This window comes from Hippopotamus amphibius, chromosome 17 (genome assembly GCF_030028045.1).
Source record: "Hippopotamus amphibius kiboko isolate mHipAmp2 chromosome 17, mHipAmp2.hap2, whole genome shotgun sequence".
Taxonomy (NCBI): domain Eukaryota; kingdom Metazoa; phylum Chordata; class Mammalia; order Artiodactyla; family Hippopotamidae; genus Hippopotamus; species Hippopotamus amphibius.
Genome location: NC_080202.1, coordinates 25,749,620 through 25,770,783, shown reverse-complemented (window position 1 = coordinate 25,770,783; position 21,164 = coordinate 25,749,620). Strand labels below are relative to the sequence as shown.

The following is a 21,164-nucleotide window of genomic DNA, read 5'->3' as shown; positions in this document are numbered from 1 at the left end:
TCACAACATAAAGCAGAAGGCAACTTATTTCTTCCTTTGCATGTCATATCATCCTCTAGGACAGTGGTTCTCTAAGAGTAGTCCTTAGACCAGCAGCCTCAGTATAACCTGAGAACGTGTTAGATATGCAGATTCTCAGGCCTCATCTCAGACTTACTGACTCAGAAACTCTGGGCGTGGGGGGGGAGTGTTCTAACAAATCCTCCAGGTGATTCTGATGCCTGATGAAGTTTGAGAACCACTGTTTTAGGCATCCAATCCCATATAACACTGAAAATAAAAGTAGGGGACTTCCCTGGTGGTCTAGTGGTTAAGAATCTACCTTCCATTGCAGGGGATATGTGGGTTTGATCCCTGATTGGGGAATTAAGATCCCACATGCTGCGGAGCAACTAAGCCCGCATGCCACAACTACTAAGCCCGCGTACCACAACTACTGAGGCCATGAGCCTCAACTAGAGAGGCCGCGTGCCACAAACTACAGAGCCCACACACTCTGGAGCTCGCTCGCCACAAGTAGAGAGAAGCCCGTTCCCTGCAACAAAGAGCCTGCACGCTGCAACTAAGACCTGATGCAGCCCAAAATGAATAAATATAAAATAAATAAATATTTTAAATTTTCTTAATTAAAAAAATGGTGATAGGTAACACTTGCAGAACTCTAAGTAGCAGGTACTATTTCTAATTTGTATACATTAATTCAAGATTAATATTCACAATTAATCATCACAAGAACCCTATGAGATTGATTACATTATTGTTATTCCTGTTAAACAGATGAGGAAATTAAGGTAAAGAAAGGTTAAGGAGGGGCTTCCCTGGTGGCGTAGTGGTTGTGAATCCACCTTCTAATGCAGGGGACACGGGTTCGATCCCTGGTCCAGAAAGATCCCACATGCCATGGAGCAACTAAGCCCGTGCGTCACAACCACTGAGCCTGCACTCGAGGGCCTGTAAGCCACAACTACTGAGCCCGCACGCCTAGAGCCTGTGCTCCGCAACAAGAGAAGCCACTGCAATGAGAAGCCCTTGACAGAAAGCCAGTGAGCAGCAACGAAGACCCAACGCAGCCAATAAATTAATTAAACAAATTTATTTAAAAAAAGGTTAAGGAGCTTGCCTAGAATCACACGAATACTAAGAGGTATAATTGGAATTTGAATTCAGGCAGTCTAGCTCTAAGGTTTATGCGCTTAATCTCTATTTTATATACTCTCAAAAAGTTGGTAAATTCAGGTGCTTCCTTGGTGGCACAGTGGTTGGGACTCCACCTGCCAATGCAGGGAACACAGGTTCGAGCTCTGATCCAGGAGGATCCCACATGCCGCAGAGCAACTGAGCGTGTGCACTGCAACAAGAGAAACCACTGCAATAAGAAGCCTGCACACTGCAATGAGGAGTAGTCCCCACTCTCCAGAACTACAGAAAGCCCACACACAGCAATGAAGACCCAACGCAGCCAATAAATATAAATAAATAAATAAATAAATAAATAAATAAATAAATAAATAAACAAAAACTAAACAAAAATTGAAAAAAGAAAGTTGGTAAATTCAGAGTAGTCCAAATTTTTCCCTATCTCTATTGACCTAAATTACACATTTTTAACCTGGTCTGTAGAAACACAGAAGGCAAAGGATATAATTTCTAGTTCCTAAAGAATTGATCAGGGACTTCCCTGGTGGTGCAGCAGTTAAGACTCCATGCTCCCAATGTAGCGGGCCCGGGTTTGATGCCTGGTCAGGAAACTAGATCCCACATGCGTACCGCAACTAAGGAGCCTGCCTGCCGCAACTAAGACCTGGTGCAACCAAATAAATAAATAAATATTTAAAAAAAAAGAAAAAGAATTGATCATTAGACTAAGATAAGCACTGCTCAGCTCAGCACACTGCTTCATGTGCGGGAGGTGCTCAGTTTCCCGAAGTGCTCCCAGAGCCCAGCAGAGAGGCAGCTGGGAGGCAGCACAGATGGGACTCCTGGGCTCACTGGCACGGCCCTGTTGTGTGCAGGCACAGGTCTCTCTCTTCTAGCAGGTCAGGAAGCAAGCCCTCCCTGGCAGCCCCTGGGCATCTAGGGGCCCCATAAGATCATTTAATATAGTCTGAAATTTAAAAATCCATTTTTATCCTTGTTAAAAGTAGTCCCTTGCTGATCTTACAAGATTCTAAAGGACCCTCCCCTTTAGGCCCTGGACAAAGCCTGCAGCTTTGGATGTGTGACCTTCAAAAGAGCAGGTGTCAGCTACAGGTCACTCCCCAAAGCTCTCCTGAGAGGAAACAATGACAGAATGATGATGAACAATGATCAGGGAGGCACACCCATTATTAGAAGAAGCTACTCAGGTGCCCTCTGCCCTTTATCTTTCTGGAAAATTACTGACCCATCTCAAAGTACAAGACATCGCCTAGAAACCTGGCCCAGATAATTCCCATAAGTGAAATGAGGAAGAGTTTCTGCAGAGCATGCTGAGGTACAGCAGCGCCAAGAAGTTGGAGCCCAGGCAGAAGCCTGGTGACAGCTGCTGAGATGGGGGCTCCACATGGTGACTGCAGAGAGGAGAGCAGGATCCAGAGGAAAAGTATCACTAAGGTCAAACTGCAAGAAGCCTACAAGTACTGTCCTAAACTGTGACCAAAAAACAGACAACACTGAGTCTACCTGAGCAGGACATGTGGGGGTGACTTCTACTCTCAGAAGCAGCAGTTCCATTATTATATGGAGGAGAGCAATGCTAGAGGAGGAATTTGCAGGGACTCCCTAGGGGTTCCAGAGGAGGAAAGCTGGTGTGGGCTTGGAGCCCTAAGAGCCTGACCCAACAACCCTGTGACCTGTACAACCCTGTGGCATTGGGGGACGGGTGTGGTGAGGCAAGAAGGACCTATGACTACAGAAAAGAAAGAAACCAAGGAAGGTTCTGACAGCTCTGACTGGCTCCACGCAAGTTCAGAAGGCCATCAGCCTGGGGCTACGGGTTGGGTAGCCTAGACCATATCTGTCCATGGAATCATTCACCTCGCTCTTCCTGATGAGACACAAAACCTCAGAGACCCTGAAAACCAAGAGAGGCCCCTAAGGAAACCCCCTAGTGTTCCCACACCAAGAAACTGGGCCATCAGAGGGCTGACGAGATGTGCCCTCTGAGAATGACGGCTGGGCAGCCAGGCTGTCAAGAAGAGAGCAGTCAGTCCTCCCTGGAGAAGCAAACCACCTGCCTGAAATGTTTCTGTTTCTTTTTTTAAAATTAATTAATTAATTAATTACTTTATTTATTGGCTGTGTTGGGTCTTCATTGCTGCGTGCAGGCTTTCTCTAGTTGCAGAGAATAGGGGCTTCTCTTCATTGTGGTGCTCAGGCTCCTCATTGCGATGGCTTCTCTTGTTGTGGAGCACAGGCTCTGGGCACGCAGGCTTCAGTAGTTGCAGCACACAGGCTCAACAGTTGTGGCTCATGGGCTCTAGAGCACAGGCTCAGTAGTTGTGGCACACAGGCTTAGTTGCTCCATGGCATGTGGAATCTTCCTGGAGCAGGGATTGAACCCAGGTCCCCTGCACTGGCAGGTGGATTCTTAACCACTGTGCCACCTAGGAAGTCCCTCCAAATTTTTCTATTACCATGCACCATTTACTTTCAGCATCAGCTCAGCTGGGCAGGGCCAGCTGATCAACTGCAACTAAAATTGAGCAGGTATCCTTCAGTCTCTGCCTGAAATGGACAATTCTGGTCTTATTAGGTCTTGTGCCACTGACTTCCCTGTCCTCAGAAAAGGGATTCATCCACAATGCCAACACCTTTAATATCTCCTGCTAATGGCAAAGCAGAAAGCACAGAGTGTTTTGGCCCGAGTTGCCAGACTTCAGTATGGCTAGTTTGGTTCAAAAAGGAGATAATAATTCCTTTAATAAAAGAAGTTCATCACAATAAGCCACTTGAATGTTGTTATTTCCTCTTAGAATCATTACTGTAGACCTTGTAAGTAACAAAATGACAACAGACACAGGCCAAGTATCCTGGCCAGGCTTCAGTAGTAGTCTGAGGCCCATTTTATTGGAAAACTGCCTCTTCATGAATTCTGTATATTCAATCAGACCTTCATAGGGCCTTCTGTGCTGGTGCTCACACCTGAGACAAAGAACCATATGTGGTCAGCAACCATAACAAGCAGGGCCATGGAGTATATTCTGTACTGAACATGCCTTACCAATTTCATCAAGAAGCTCCTGAGATGGTGGTGGTAGCTCATCAATGTGATGTTGTGAGATGGCTTCTACTAGTTCTTAAAAAGATAAAGGGGAAAGTGACTCAACACTAGACCTGAACTAGATTTTCTAGGCTTCCACATGGATTTGACTTAGGATTGCTTACTGATGAAACAAGCTAAGATGGGGAGAAAGCCTCTCATATTAATGGTCCTAGTTGAGACTTCATATGTGAATGGCTTTCCTCTCGCTTTTACTCTAAACCCTTTCCTACATCACACCTCACCTCACCACCACTTGATCTGTACCCTTCCCCAAGGATATATGAGCTAGGTGAGGTATAAATTCTTACTAAAAGTCTGGGGGTCGAATTTGGACCAAGGCTGCTGGAGGGGTATAGAAGCTCTAGACCCATCAAAATGAATAAAACATCAAGTGGGAGGCCTGTCTCTCTAGATTAGCAGGCCAGGGGATATCAGCCCAGGGGATATGGGAGACCATACTCTGGGCCTTCACCTAAGGGCTCAATTATAATGTTAACCAAAACCCCTCACTCAGCATAGTTCACAATATCTCTATCCCCCTGAGGGAAATACTAAGAGTTGTACCAACAACACAAGACAATAAGATTAATGGAGCAAAGGCAATTATGCCTCAAAAGCTGTTAACGCTCTCATACCCTTTGATTTGGAAATTGTCTTCTAAGACTCTATCCTAAGGAAAAGATCAGAGGTTCAGATAAAGATTTTGTACAAAAAAAAAAAAAAAGATTTTTGTACAAAGAGCAAAAATTGGAAAACAATATACATTTTCAACATAAGGGCATGGTTAAGCAACATATGTAGAATGGGCTTCTGTGCAGCCATGACATATAGTTATGAATAATTTTTACTGACAAGTGGATATCCTAACATATATCATTAAAGAAAAAGTAGCAGGCCAGAGCTGATACGCTATATGATCTCAACGATGCTAGAAAACATATATATATATTACATAAATATACATGTGTGTGTATATATATATATATTTGGGGGGTGTATTTCTAAAAATATAAAAAAGATATGCACCAAAATAGTGTAGGAGGTTAAAAAATGATGGTAGAATGGTGGTGGTTTTCTCTTTTAAGCTCTTCTTTATTCTCCAAGTTTTCTACAGTGAGTATGTTTTATTTTTATACCCAGGGGAAATCAGCATTTTTGTTTGAATCTACTATAGCATCAAAGATGAGATGAAGGCTCCCTTAAACTGGCTTACTGTTATGAACTTGTATTTTAGTATTAAACACAGGTACCTTTTGGCAGGCTGCTTCTCTGAGTGGCACAGAATGACGTGTCAGGTGCCTTAGCAATGCTGGAGGAACCAGCCCCAGTAAACGCAGGCAATCTTTTCTACAAGTAAGACATAAACATGGTAACTGACACATGTATTAAGCTGAAAAGGCCCGTTGTGCTCAATCATTTCCAAGATTAAGCTTGTGTATCACTGACGGAAGAAGCCACTTGTTTTGTTGAGTGAGTCAAACATTCAATTGTTATCTCCTCTTGGAAGCCTTCCCACCTGTCTCTGCCTCCACGGCTCTCAGTTTTTACGTCTGCGTTACATCTTGCCAGTCTTTCTCAATAGGCAGTGAGCTCCTTCAGGGCAGGGACTTTCTTATTCACTTCTGGATGCCAAGAAGAGGGCCTGGCATAGTGCCTGGCACTTAGAATCTGCCCCATTAACAGTTTGCTGAACAAGAGCATAAAATCCTTTATTTCCCTGCTTCAGAGTGAGATCTTTTGTGAGTCAAATGCCCAAAGAAGATGACAGTCAATTTTTCATTGAGGGCCAAGTACTCAATCTGCCTATAGAATGGTCAGTCAACAGGTTTTTAATGAGCATTACCAAGTAAACAGCTTGTAGTTTTCTTAAAGAGACTACATATATGAAATATGAGGGAGAGAGAGAAGAAAACCAACAAACAAACAGCACTGGGAGGGGGAGGAAGCAAGAAGGTGCCATTATGTGTTTTTACTGCAGATTTTTGGTTCTGGAGTTCAGAGAAGGTAGAGGTCAATCAAAACTCTCAAAGAGCTAACAAGAGGAAGCTTCATGGAGGAAGGAAAACTCAAGCCCCCACTTAGCACAGAAGATATGGTAAGGTAGAAAGAGCGATGCAGATGAAGGTAGCATCATAAGCTATGGCAGAGGCTGGCTCTACAGGACTATTTCCCCGTGGGGGAAGAAAAAGGGCACAAAACAGGATCCCTTCTACAACACAGCCTCAGAGAGGAGCTCCAGGGATGCCTGGAGAGGACCCAGCCTACTTCTTGCTTTCTTTGTAAAACAGACATGGAGAAATCTTGGCCTTTGGATCAATGACACCTTTGGACTCACTCCATGAGTATGCAACACAGTCAGTATACTTACGAGATTAGTGAGTCTTGAAGGAAGAGTTTCAGAGGAAGTAAGAAGGGAATCTAGGCTCTTTGCTTTCTCTCGGACAGTTGTAAATTTATCAGACAAAGTTTGAATAGATTCTTGACTGCTCCAGCACGAAGCAGACCCTGTTTTAACCTGAAATGTGATACTCTGAAGGCAGTCCTTATACTGGCTAGCAGCTGAAGAAATTGACCCTGTTGTAGAAAAGAGGGCAGTTAGTGTCTGGATCCTTTGCATTATTTAAACACAACAACAAAAACCCCACAAAACTCTATACCTACAACAGGGATTTTCCAAACTGTCAATAACTGAAATAATCACTAATCTGCGACAAAGCTCCTCAAGGTATAAAAAATGATAGTCTCTACACTTAGCCATCTAAATAAAGGGAGATTATCTGAACCACAAATATACTGGAAATAAGGACACTGGAGAGAGGATATTTGATGCTGGCTGTATGAGGTCGCAGGACTCAGAACTATATATGTTTAAGTACAAGGTTCTAAGTTACAAACTCTAGTTTGTAACTTTTAAGTTACAGAATTTGCACTAAATTCAACAGTGCTTCGTACAGTGCTTCGTGTACAAAGTAGACTCTGCATTTGTATGTCTCTATTTCTAGAGTTAAAAAAATCTCCTTACAGCTGGTTAATCACCACCACCACCACCGCTGCCTGGCCTCCCATGGGATTATCCCCTTCAGCTCTGGCCCTAAAGAAACCAGTCCGCACTGTGAGAGGACACCCCAGGTCTGATCCTGCAGCCTGGTTTCCCACAGCCAGCAAGGCAGGGGCTGTTAGTTCCTCTCCCAGAACACCCCCTGCGAGCGATTACCTGGGCTGAGCGGAGTGCTGACACTTGTAGGTGCGTGGTTTATTTTGGGTGTTTTGCATGTGACTTCCTTAAAAGAACTGTCTTGTTCATAGGGGATACTAGACAGGTCTTGAATGTCTGTCAATGATCTAAAGAATTAAAAGCACAGAGTAACTGGGAGATGTTAAGAGAAATCAAACACTGTATTACTAAGAGGTACTTTTTAAAGATGCTCTTCACAAAAATCTTTATTTGGCAAGAGGCCAAAATCAAAGAGTATCTTAGAATATTCATAAGATATCTACAAAATATTTAAGTTATCTTAAAGAGAATATTAGAGAATATCTTAAAAAGAGGTACTAACTTTAAACATATCTCAGCAGCTAAAAATAAATTCCATAGGTGAAAGTATATTTATGTGGAAAAGAGATTTAATCTACCTCAAGCATAAACTTATATTCTTATTATCACTGTACTTCCTTGATTGTAAGATGCTATTAATTTAGATCACATTATCCCAACAGCTTTTTGGTGAAAGAAGAAACAGGCTCACATTAAATGCACACATAAAAATGAGAAGAACACAGACTCTCACAAACAAGGAAACACTATTCCCCTAAAACCAAGATTTTGCACAGAATCCTTAAGTAACTTTTGGTGGCCATACATGTCTTTCTCTTTCATTTCCTCTGGTGACTCCTTTAATGTTTCCTCTTGTTCGCCTCCAGTACTGTAGAGAGAACGTGAGAAAATTATATAAATCCCCTGCCAGCAGAGTGCAATACCGTGGTACAGGTACCAGTTATTGGCCCAGTGTGAGAGGCAGCAGGAAGGGCGCTAAACTCAAAGTGGAAAGTGAGGGTTCTGATCCTGCCTCTGCTACTAACTAGCCACATGTTCTCAGGCATGTCTGGGCCTCTGTTTCCTCTTCAGAGACTGAATAAATACTCCGTAAGGGTCAGCCCATCAGCCAATGATGCTACTGACTGAGCAAGCTCCTGAGGAAATCAAAGGAGCACGGAAACTTTGCTGGGGATAGAGGCTGGAGCAAGGGACGCAGCCATGGGGCCTTACCAGCTGTGAAACAGCTTCCTGGCATGGACTTTCAGGGGAGGCCAAGAGAGGCTTGTGCCAAAAAATGTCCAGAAAAAAATTCTAAAGACAAACTTGACCTGCTTCTACTGTAACCAATATTTAAGATTCATTTTCAATACTCAAACACAAACTATAAGCCTGATCCCATGCTAAATCCTTCCAGATGTTTCCACATTTTTAATCTTTGCAGCAATCCTAGGACACCAATGGTATAAAGGAAAGAGCATGGATTTTGGATTGAGCTGTGACTATTAACTCTGTTCACTAAATACTTGTTTCTCCTTCTGAGCACAACATAGGACTGTACTTTTTGGCCCTCCTAATTTATATAAATGGCCATATGACTTGTTTTAACCAGTGAAATGTAAGTGAAAACTGATCTGATTCACTGTGGGGCAGAAACTTTTTAAAAACCCAGGGCATGTTTCCTTCTGTCCTGCCTCAGCAGGAAAGGAAGCACGAAGACGGAGTCTCCCTCGGTGTGGGTTTCTGACAAGGTAATACAGCACAGAACACTCCTGGCCAACCCATGATGGACACGGAGCATGAGCATGAAATAAGTTTTTCTTGTTTTAAGCCACTAAAATCTGGGAGTTGTGTGTTACATAACATAATCTAGCCTGTCCCAATGATATAGCTACTCACTAACTGCACAACCTAAGGGGAAAAACTCTCTGAACTTTGCTTTCTCTGTTGGCGAAATCAGAGGGTTGTTATATGAACTAAATTTGACAAAACAGAGTACCTGCATATGGCAGCTACTTAGGAAAGACTAGCTGTCATTATCATAGACAAGGAAACTGAGGCCCAGAAGGGAGAAAGTAAAATTGAATGCTACTGTACCAGGCACTTAGCCTCTCTTATTAGTTTTTTAATTAACCTTCTTGTTTTGAAATAACTGTATGTACATTCATATGCAGTTTTAATAAATACACTTTACCCAGTTTCCCTCAATGGTAAATCTTGCAAATCTATTGAACAATATCACAACCAAGATATCGACATTGACACAGTCAAGATACAGAACATTTCCACCACAAGGACCCCTCACGTTGCCCTTTTATAGCTGTGTCTATTTCCCTCCCATTCCCATCTCTTTCTTAACTCCTAGAAACTACTCCTTTATTCCTTATTTCTATAACTTTATCATTTCGAGGATTTTATATAAGTGGAGTCATATAGTAAATAACTTCGCGGGAGGCGTTGCTTTTTCCACTCAGCATAGTTCTCTGCAGACTTATCCCTGCTGTTGCATGTACCAATAGGGCATTCTTTTTTATTGCTGAGGAGTATTCCATGGCATGGCTGTACCCACAGTCTGTTAAATCATTTACTTGTTAGCCGACATCTGGGTTTCCGGATTTGGACTATTATGAATAACGTTGCTATAAACATTCGTGTTATGTGTTTTTGTGTAAACATAATTCTTGATTTCTCTGGAATAAATGCCCAGAAGTCATATTATTACTTTTAATCGCTATGTCAACATTCCCCGTAAGAATTCTTTTTTGAATTTTGAATTTAGAATCTTCCATTTATTCAGTAGAATTGAAAATATATTATTTAAGAGAGGTGAAAAAATAAAACTCAATGTTGTCTATAGAAACTTTCCTTAACCAGATGGAATTTCTCTTTCTCATTTGTAAAAGTAAAAAAAAAAAAAAAAAAAAAAAGCAAAATAAAAAAAAGAGCAGCTTTTTATTTCAAAAGTAATACGTGCCCATGGTAAAACATTCCAACAGCAAACCTCTGGACTCTCTCTCCAGAGTTAACCACTATACAGCCTTCCAGAAATGTTGGACACACTACAAGGATTATAGGTATCTCCCTCTCATTTTGATACAGATGGTATTAAATTACCCACATTGTTGTGCATTTTTTCAATTAAGAATATGTCCATTGATGATTCTTATCACTATTTTACAAGTGGGGAGCTAGAAGAGAAGGGTTGGGAAACTGACCAAGGTCACACAGTTAGAAAAGCAGAGCCAGGATCTGAATACAGATAACAACTCCTTTTCACGACCCCTCACAATTCTGCTGAACAAGTCCTAACAAAGCTAAGCTGCCCAAAGCTTACTATTACAACATGGTGGCTATTATATTTGAAGAAGAGTAACGTATAAATATGGGGCATTACCATCAATTAACATTACTCCTATGAGTCTGAAACTGTGAATAAGGTAACGGCATATACCTTTGTATAGGTTGGAATTGAGACCTGGTCAAAATTTCAGCATTCTTTCCAAGGTTTTTTCTCATTTGTAACTTTTCTTCACCTGAAAGAATAAAGTAAATGCATTTTTTGGTGAATTTTTACCAACCCAGATTATTATTTTCATTCTGTAGAATGTTCCTTGGTCTGGTCCAGAATAAGAAATAATCTGCATAAACACCGTGCTTTCTAATTGGGTGTGGAGTGAGTACTGTAGAAGAAGTTTTTGCTCTGAAAGTTTATTTTCCTTGCTCAGAGGGGAGAACTATATTCTGACACTCAGAATACAATCAAGCCATTTACTGGCCTTTCAGTTATAACCGCACAGTTATTTCTGGAGACAAGTGTTGTTTTGTCTTTTCTGGAAGGCAAACTGACCTGGTTCCTGTCAGCAGACACCAGAGGGCGTTGAAACCAAGAACTGTTTGTTCACTGAAGATCTCAAATAGAAAACAGCATTAGCTGGGCATTCCCAGAAAGCTAACTGTGTCTCTTGGCCACCAAACACCACTTAAAGAGTGGGGGTGGGGTCTTGAGTATTAAGGAGCTAATTCAACTGTCTTCTGTTCTCGTTGGGCTCAAGCATCTGAAGTTGCTCCTCCCCAGTTCTCAGTAAGGTACTTGGCAGGCCTCTGGGCACACAAGGCCAGTATTCGTTTTCCTTCCCGCTATTACATAGCTCTGGTTTATAGAGAGGAGGACAGACAGACCAGCCTGCCCTGTCGGCAAATGCTGATGATCCCCCTGCCATTCTCTTGGTCCAGGAGGTGGTCTGGCAGGCAATGGGAGGCCCACTATAAAAGTGCCACCTTTAGCAGAAGCCAAGACACTGAAACGCCACCAGTGGAGAAGCATCGGGGTTCTACTTCTTGCCACTCTCTTTCAAATGTCTAGAAAGCATAAACACCTAGAAAGCATAAATGAATTCCTAATAAGCACAATTTAGAGCTGGAGGGGAACTCAGAGATTTTAGAATCTAACTTTCTCCTTTACTTTACATGAAGGGAAAGTGAGGCCCCGGGGTCGAGTGACATGCACAAGTCATGCAGAAAAAAAATCAGTGGCAGAACTGGGCGTGGAACCTAGCATGTATCCAACTGTTACCCCTTCTGTATTGCCTGGTATGGAGAGCATATATTGATATATCAGAGCCCTAGCGGTAAAGGGGGAAGAGAGGGGCTAAAAGGAGGAAAGAGAGTAGAAATCAGTGGCTTCTACACATACTTTAGATGTTCATATCCAACTAGCCCTGGTTTTCTGATCTGCCTGCCCCATAACTTCTCTATCTAACTCTCTTCCAAACACAAGTGAGGAGGCCATGCACAAGTCAGGCTCACGCAGAAAGAGCTGGGTGGCCAGATATATATACTGTCCTGAGAAGTTAACTGTTCACCTATAAGCTGACAGCTTCTTAAAATGCTTATGACTGTGACGGGGGCCTGAATCAGGTTAGAGATGGAAGCTAGAGTACACAGTAAAAGGAAGGGAGTACATTTAGAACCTAAACCCACCCAGCCTGGGCTCAGACTGTTGAGACATGACCATGGGCTGAGCTACATGGCTCGGTAGGTGGATAACTCTGGTTTTAAAAATAGATGGTTGCAGACTTCCCTGGTGGTGCAGTGGTTAAGAATCCGCTTGCCAATGCAGGGGACACGGGTTCCATCCCTGGTCTAGGAAGATCCCATGTGCCACGGAGCAACTAAGCCCGTGCTTTAAAGCCCGAGAGCCACAACTACTGAGCCCGTGTGCCACAACTACTGAAGCCCACGCTCCCGGAGCCTGTGCTCCACTACAAGGGAAGCCACCACAATGAGAAGCCTGCGCACCGTGTTGAACAGTAGCCCCAGCTCACTGCAACTAGAGAAAGCAGCAATGAAGACCCCACAAAGCCATAAATAAATAAATAAATAAATAAATTTATTAAAAAAAAATAGATGGTTGCATACTTTAAAAGAGCAAAAGTGTACAATTTTTTTAATGTCTGTATCAGAACCTGTGGTTCATTTATGTCTTACCTTGTGCCACACCCCAGCTGCTGACCCAAGGTTAACTTTCCATGTAATGGAAAGCAGCTGCTAAGTTATATAGAACCAAGGGAACCATGTTATGTTGACTGTACTATTAGTTATTATTTTTTTAAGCTTTTTATTGGAATATAATTGCTTTACACTATTGTGCCAGTTTTTGCTGTACAACAAAGTGAATCAGCTGTATTTATACATATATCCCCATATCCCCTCTCTCCTGCGACTCCCTCCTACCCTCCCTATCCCAGCCCTCTAAGTCCTCACCCATCCCCGAGTTGATCTCCCTGTGTTATACAGCAGCTTCCCACTAGCTATCTATTTTACATTTGGTAGTGGATATAAGTTAATGCTGCTCTCTTACTTCGTCCCAGCTTCCCCTTTGCTGCCACCCCCATGTCCTGAAGTCCATTCTCTACATCTGCATCTTTATTCTTGCCCTGTTACAGAGTTCACCAGTACCATTTTTTAGATTCCACATATATGAGTTAGCATACAGTATTTGTTTTTCTCTTTCTGGCTTACTTCGCTCTGTATGACAGACTCTAGGTCCATCCACCTCACTAGAAATAACTCAATTTCATTCCTTTTTATGGCTGAGTAATATTCCATTGTATATATGTGCCACATCTTCTTTATCCATTCATCTGTTGATGGGCATTCAGGTTGCTTCCATGCCCTGGCTATTGTAAATAGTGCTGCAATGAACACTGTGACACGTTTCTTTTTGGATTATGGTTTTCTCAGGGTATATGCCCAGTAGTGGGATTACTGGGTCATTCGGTAGTTCTATTTCTATTTTTTAAGGAACCTCCATACTGTTTTCCATCGTGGCTGTAACCAATTACACTCCCATCAACAGTGCAGGAGGGCTCCCTTTTCTCCACACCCTCTCCAGCATTTACTGTTTCTAGACTATTGCTTATTATTAACCCTTTGCTAAGATGCCAAGCAACCAAAGGACAATCACGGTGAAACTCTGCCTTTTGGGGTAGAGGAGGACATGGAAACCTAGTTCTGGTTGTCACTGTGTCAATAACTAGCTATGTGGCCTAGGCCAATCCCTCAGGTCAGCTCAGCAGGGATAACTGAACACCTGTTATGTGCCACAAAAGAGCCTGAAATCTAGGGAAAGAGACTACGGGGTGGGGGCTGGGAGGCCGAAGAAGATGAGGCAACTGCTATAATGTATGCAAGGGGGTGGGACCTCCCTGGTGGTCAGTGGTAAAGAATCCACCTTCCAATGCAGGGGATGCAAGTTCGAACCCTGGTCAGGAACTAAGATCCCACATACTGTGAGGCAACTAAGCCTGCACGCCTCAACTAGAGAGCCTGTGTGCTGCAAACTACAGAGCCCATGTACCCTGGAGCCCATGCACCACAACTAGAGAAGAGAAAACCCGCACGCCACAACTTGAGAGAAGCCTGCACACCACAACGAAGAGCTCGCATGCAACTAAGACTCAATGGGGCCAATAAATAAATAAATAAAATATATATAAAAAAAAAGAATGCAAGGGGAGATATAAATAACATGATGTATGGATGCCATGAGGCTAGTGAGGGGCAGGGATTTTGTGCTAATGAGGGGAAATCACTGAGCTTAAGCTTTCTTATCTGTAAAAGGAAAGGCCTGGAAGGTTATCTCTAAGGACCTTTCCACTCTAAACTTGGGAAGTGAAGATGAGGGATTCTCAAAGGAATCTGCCCTGAGGGCATATTACCAGAGGCTTGAGGGTGGGCACAAGCAGGCTGTACTCCTTCAAAGTCTTCTTCAATGGGACTTGAGGCCTACAAAAGAAGGAAAGGAGGGTCACTGGAGGCAGACACATCATCAAAAGGTGAAGAGAGAATTTCCTGATGTTCTTAAACCTTGAAAATCTTCATAAGGTTCCTGCATCTTTTACAGAAAAAGAACAAACCTTCTTCACAGACATTAAGAACATATTTGTACTATCTGTTTCTCCTCAACAACAAGCCCTCCCCCATCTCCCATTGTGAGGCAGAATTGGGCGACTTTTCCCTTCTTTATATCATTATCCCTTCCTCACCCCAACCTTCCAACAACGATGTTTTGATTCCTGGGAGCTTTATCAGAAAAGCCAAAGAAGGTAGGAAAGATGGCTCACACTGCAAAGCTACTCTATGGGGTGAGAAGTCAGAACAGTGTTTCCTTTGAGGGGAGGCAGTGAGTGGGAGGAAACACAAGGAGGTCTTTTGAGGAATGGGGGATGGTTTCATTATTTGGGGGCTGGCTACATGAGTGTGTTCAGCATGTAAAAGTTCATGAGCTGTACACTAAGGATGTGTGTACTTTTCTGTTATGCTTTTTATATGCACCTACATATTACATGTACATATATATATATACGTATGGAAAATTGCTCTGAGTTCTCAGAAGTGCCGACAAGGGCAGACTACACTTTTTGATGTATCACTGTGATTGTGACTGACACTCACAATGCTCTCTTTCCTCTACCCTACCTTCCTTATTGGTAAGAGCCTCCAAAGAGGCAGGTTATGGGAGAGGTGAAGTAGAAACTACATAAGTAAATAAGAGAATCCAATGAGTTTCATTTTGTGAATGAAAATACTCTGTATAAACAGGTTCTTGCAAAAGCTAGGCAGGGGACTTCCTTGGTGGTGCAGTGGTTAAGACTCCGAGCTCCCAACGCAGGCGGCCCGGGTTCAATCCCTGGTCAGGGAACTAGAACCCACACACATGCCTCAAACTAAGAGTCTGCATGCCACAACTAAAGAGCCTGCCTGACACAACCAAGACCCAGCACAACCAAATAAATAAATCAATTTAAAAAGCTAGGCAGATCCCAGAGAAAGCCCCGTGCACTGGGCAGCCTCACATTCACTGCTAACCCTGTGCCTCTCTTCCTGGCTCTCCCACCACTAAAGCTGGTCAGGCCAGGGCTAACTCCCGACATCTGCCATTACCAGTTCTTCTTCATACAGAGAAATAAAAGCAGGCTGCCTTCTCTTCCCCTCAGGAAGCGTGTGTGAATTAGGTAACATGAAGGAAAGGGTTTGGAAAGAAAGGTACAAAGTGCTGTGCAAATGCAGGAACCACAGCTCTGGGAGAAGCTGCTTACGGTCTTCTTTATCAACCATCTTATTTTTCACGTGTTTTTCCAAAACACATGAAAACACTGATAAATTGACATTATATACTTTTATGTGTAAGCTATTTTTCTTAATAAAAATAATTTTAAAGGAATAAGGCAATGGAGAAAGCTGAACATGTACTTTATCCTGAACTATAAATTTTTACCTCTGGAGCCAAGCTTTCTTGAGCAGTTGAAGAGTAAAAATATTCATGGTCTGGAGTTAGAAATTCATCAGTTATGTCCTCAGAAGACTCTGGTGAACAAGTTGATTGCACAGACTGATCCTATTAATAATGAAAGAAATCACTTTTAAGTTGGCATTTATGGTAAACAACCCCCTTCACATACGCTGGATGCAGTGTTAATGATGGGGCATCTAAAATTACTCTGTGGTCAGGGTGGCACTCTCTGGGCCCTTCCTGCCTACTTGTACCTCTGCCTCCTTCCCCACAGTGAGCTGTGAACCCTCTGGAGCAAGTGCGACCAATGACAGTCCTGAATCTCAACATCCTTACCTGCACAGTGGAAGTGGGGGGAGGCTGGGTGAACTTTTTGCTCTAAAACTCACAGGAAGAAGAAAGGCCCTAGACAACTCAAGCTGGGGACTGAATTTAAACACCCTCATCCTCAAGGGCATAGATACAGTCCATGTATTGGCATCATCCTCCAGGCTGAGGCTGCTCAGAACTGGGACGCCCTTAGGTATTTCCATTTACAGGCAAGCAAGTGAAGAAGCATGATTTTAAAAACAGCAATGCAATCTCAATAATAACAATAAAATAATTTAAACTAAGTTATTTCTTCAGCGTCTCTGCTCTACCCCTTCCTTTTCTGCTATTTCTCTATGTTCAGGCCCTGATCACCACATGGCCAGACAACTCGCTCCTTTTCTCACCTTCAATCATCCCTTTCCAGAGGTTTTGTGGTTTATTTGCTTAGACATTACTTTTGCCACACTTCCTCCTCTATACACTTAGCAGCTGCTTTCCTTAACCTCTCCTGTCAAACTGAAATTTCTCAGACAAGCCTGGCCTCCCATACCTTCCCCACTTCCCTGACAGACCTGCTTCTCGAGCCAAGCCAGTATACTTAATGTGGCATGTCCTTCCAGCCCTCACATGAGAGGAAGAATAAATGGTCCTGTGAGTGGTCTGTGTGCCATTATTAAATACAATAGTATGTTCTTTGAAAGACCTCAAATGTTATCACAATTGGCTTTTTACTTTGTTTCATTCTCAATTGCTGTTTATATTCTTCAAACGATTGTGGCCCCACGTCAATGACAATTACAGAAATTTTAGTTCCTTACTCTGGCTGGACTATGGCCCAACTGCATGCTTGAAGAACGCATTCAATCCCTGAAGTAAGGCTGTTACCCCAGTGCAAATGCTAGGAAATGACTGCATCTCAGGCATCTTGCTGAGGCATAGTCTTCAGGCATGAACGCATTCCTTCCACTCAGTTGAAAGCTGAAATTGGGTCTTCGATGACATTACAGGTGAAGGTACTCTCATCACAACCCTGGCCTTGCTTTTCCTACTTCAGTCTGACCTCAGTCATGAGCTTTGGTAACTGACCGTGTTTTAAGAGTTGGTCTTGTCTAGTCAACTTGACAGAAAGCTCAAGGGTCAGAGCTGAATCTAACACCTGTCTGTGTCTTCCCCAAGCTCCAATATACACAATGCTTTGAGCCGAACTAACTCAAAAAGTATCAGGCAGGGAGGAAAGACTTCTTCATTCATGTCAGAGACATGAGGGTACATGCTCCAACAAAAAAGAACTACTCTAGATATTATTTCAATGTCATAATACATAACAACTCAGATCTAGCAGGTCCTTGGGTTCAAGTTGGCTCACCAGGTTGTATGACTTACGCTGTAAGACTTCTCAACAACCACAGATGCATCAGAATTTGCTTGAAAGACTTCACTATGCTCTGGCTGCTCATTTTTTCTGGGGGGCAGGTGCCTGATACCTAATGATTATAACACACAATCATGGTCATTCGGTGATATTCAAATGGCATAGAAGGGGCAAAGGGTGGCGTGAGGGAAGAGATGTATGCATATTCTGCCAAGGGTGGCCATGTTTCATATGTCAAAACAAAGTGGAGACTGTTAGGTTAGCCTGGCCCCAGCATGTGGCCCTGGATCATCTACCCTTTTGCCCACCCATTCAAGAGTGATGCTTGACAAGGAACAGATTTTAAATACCAAAAAAATCCAAACCAAGAGATTTTCGACCTAAAATGGATAATAATTTTAGATGTACCTTTCTTTGATTTGCAAACAACTGTGAAATGATATCCCATGCCCTGACTGGAAGCAAATTATCAGGTGGAAATACAGTCTTCAGTTTTCAGCTGCAAATCTCTAAAAGTGATGACAGTAAGTATCATTTGTCTTTCAGTTCCTCAGGCATAGACTCTCTGAGAACCAGTGGAGTTTTTCTGGCTTAAAATGCAATGCAAAGAAGTGGGCAGTAGGTAAAAGGTTCAGTTCTTTGCGAGGTTAGACCCAGGTCCAGGGTCAGTGCATGGAGATTATTTTACTTCCTTTGGACAAAGGAATCTGCTCCAGTAATAGAAACACTCACAGATCTCTGGACTTCTTTATCTGTCTGAAGGACAGTGGAATTAGAAAGTATGCTGCCTTCCCCCTGGAATGCAGGATCCCAGACAGACAGGAAAGGCAAGAAGACCAAAAGAAATATTCTAGGAGGTTTACTTATTTTTGAAAGCTGACAACTTGATAGAGCTCACCTACCCTGATTCGTCCAACTGAACTTACTGGGAGAACTTTGAGGCCCTGGCTGTCTGCCATGCTGGTCACTGTTGTGGTCACTGCTGTCTGTTTTGCCACTTCCTCCTGGCTCGTGGTTTTTCTTGGGATACTCGACAGCTCGCTGCCAATCCACGTGCTCAGGGATCCTAGCAGGGAGCTGCAGCAGGGGATCAGGCTCGTTTTCAGTCTCATTTTCTAACGTCACACTACTCTGAGGATGCCAAGGAGGTACCACCAGCTGCCCAGTAGCTGCTTTCTCTGCCATTTCTTTCACCTCCGCTGGATGTAAGAGAAAGCATTTAAAACAGCACTGTGAATGCTGGAAACAAAAGCTCTAGATTCTTAAAGAGTTACATAATGTTTTATAGCTCATATTGTCACAATGACTGCCTTTTTGGAATTGCATCATCCTTAGCTTGCCCTGCTTGGCTTGAAACAGAGGAGAGAATTGACAGAGTGAGGGAAAGGCAGAATTTCAGTTAGTTACAGCCCTTATTGTTGAATTAGAGTAAAAGGCAACAGAAAACTTGTAGATGGACCTTCTTGCTGTGAAGATTTTATAAGAAAACGACATTTGAAGCCCCTAGTCTGTAGAGACTAATGGAAAGAATTCTATTTGAGTTTGCCTAGCCTTTCTAGACCACGCTGAGCTCATATTCTGGGAATTCCTATATATGTGTTCATGTGTGTTTTCACTCAAATTTTCTATACTTTTGCAATGTCAATTAGCAGTAGTATCAAAAAACACAGATGCTATATCCTTTTAAGCTTACAAGATTAAACTGATACAAAAGGATAATGCCCACAGAGTATGTGAAAGTGACACTGCAAGCTCTCTACCTTAATAATGTTATTATACATTAAATATCTATATTGTATAGTTTTACTACATGTGTTACATTATATATATATATATATATATATATATACACACACATACACACATACATACGTACATAATATATATATATAGACTTCCCTGGTGGCACAGTGGTTAAGAATCCACTTGCCAATGCAGGGACACAGGTTCAATCTCTGGTTCGGGAAGATTCCACATGCAGTGGAGCAACTAAGCCTGTGCACCACAACTACTGAGCCTGTGCTCTGGAGCCCGTGAGCCACAACTACTGAAGCCCGTGTTCCTAGAACCCATGCTCTACAACAAGAGAAGCCACTGCAATGAGAAGCCCGTACACCACAACAAAGAGAAGCCCTGGCTCGCCGCAACTAGAGAAAGCCCACGTGTGGCAACGAAGACCCAACAGAGCCAATAAATAAATAAATGAATAAATAAATACAGTTTTTAATAAATAAATTTTAAAAACATACATATATATATACACACACATGTAGAATAGAAGTATTTCCTATATAGTCTAGAAATGAAAAAAAGCCTTCTGCAGTTTATAATCAGAAAGGTCTTGCTTTTAAAATGGAATGATCTAACAAGAAAAGAACATGGGAGGACAATGCAATACAGGCTGTGTACTTACAGATAACAACCACGTTAGAAAGATACTTTAAATTTCATTTTGTCCAACAGAACCCATGACTTTATACTCACTTTTCCATTTTAAGTGTATGTCTCCATTATCTTCATTATTTCTTGACTTTGCATTATAGATTTCAGAAGACACAGATTCCATACTGATCCTGAATTGTATAAATTTGGGGGAAGGGGGTGAGTGGACACAAACACATCAGTTTGCTCAAGTTCTTAACACAACCCCAAGCCCATCAGCCCACCCAGAAGACTGTCCCTTATTCTCTGAGCTGTTCCTGAGGTTGCACTGACTCCTACCCACCACCAGGGAGCACCAGACTCCCCAACAGTCAGCCCACAAGGCTCTACCTGGTAGGGCCCTGGCCAGGGCTGAATGATGTAGGTGGTCCCTGTGGGTGGCTTGGCACAGTGAGGAGTGCATTACTGAGCTGTGTCACTTTGGTTCGAGCACTGGACTCTCTAGGCCTTCCCTGGCTAAGAAATAAAAGGAATGGGTTAGAAGATCTCAAGGTAGAAGACCCACAACTGAAACACAGCTTCACTGGACAGAATCCTGGTCCTTGGGCAGAGCCCTCCCACAATGCCATAGAACATAGGTGATGGTTCAGTAGCTGTTCCTGCGCTTTGATCAGAATCCTTTGGTAACAGGCCCACCTGCATATCAGTGATAGCACAATAGCTAACATTTGTAAAGATGGTCTTAAGGCACCAGGGACTCTGAAGAACATTCAGAGATCTTCAGCCTAGTTTCACAGAGTGCTAGACCATGTCCTGCCACTAGCTAGCTGTCTGACTTTGCAAATTTCAATCTCTCTGGGCCAAGGTTTCCTCACCTGCAAAACAAGGGAGTCTCTTTTTCCTCTAAATATTCCATGATTATATACATGTTATCATCTATCAAACTAACTCTTTGAAAATGTGTGACTATGGCATATATATGAACTCCCTTTCATCCAGAACACCCCACTCTCCCGCTGGATCAGAG

General features: G+C 42.7%; 1 protein-coding gene across 3 annotated transcripts in view; it reads right to left on the bottom strand.

Moving 5' to 3' along the window:
- The window catches only part of TEX14 (testis expressed 14, intercellular bridge forming factor), a 100,072-nt gene that overhangs the window by 8,433 nt on the left and 70,475 nt on the right, over positions 1–21,164 (bottom strand). For 2 of the 3 annotated variants that reach the window (XM_057715802.1, XM_057715800.1), the window contains 12 exons: positions 20,528–20,653; positions 20,240–20,328; positions 18,682–18,954; positions 17,767–17,867; positions 16,057–16,176; positions 14,498–14,564; positions 10,729–10,810; positions 8,104–8,166; positions 7,458–7,585; positions 6,612–6,817; positions 5,494–5,590; positions 4,202–4,270 (listed from right to left, as the gene is read on the bottom strand). In XM_057715802.1, the coding sequence (XP_057571785.1) occupies positions 4,202–4,270; positions 5,494–5,590; positions 6,612–6,817; positions 7,458–7,585; positions 8,104–8,166; positions 10,729–10,810; positions 14,498–14,564; positions 16,057–16,176; positions 17,767–17,867; positions 18,682–18,954; positions 20,240–20,328; positions 20,528–20,653 (1,421 nt within the window). The remainder of the gene's footprint in view (positions 1–4,201; positions 4,271–5,493; positions 5,591–6,611; positions 6,818–7,457; positions 7,586–8,103; positions 8,167–10,728; positions 10,811–14,497; positions 14,565–16,056; positions 16,177–17,766; positions 17,868–18,681; positions 18,955–20,239; positions 20,329–20,527; positions 20,654–21,164) is intronic. The other variant, XM_057715803.1, reaches the window with a different exon arrangement.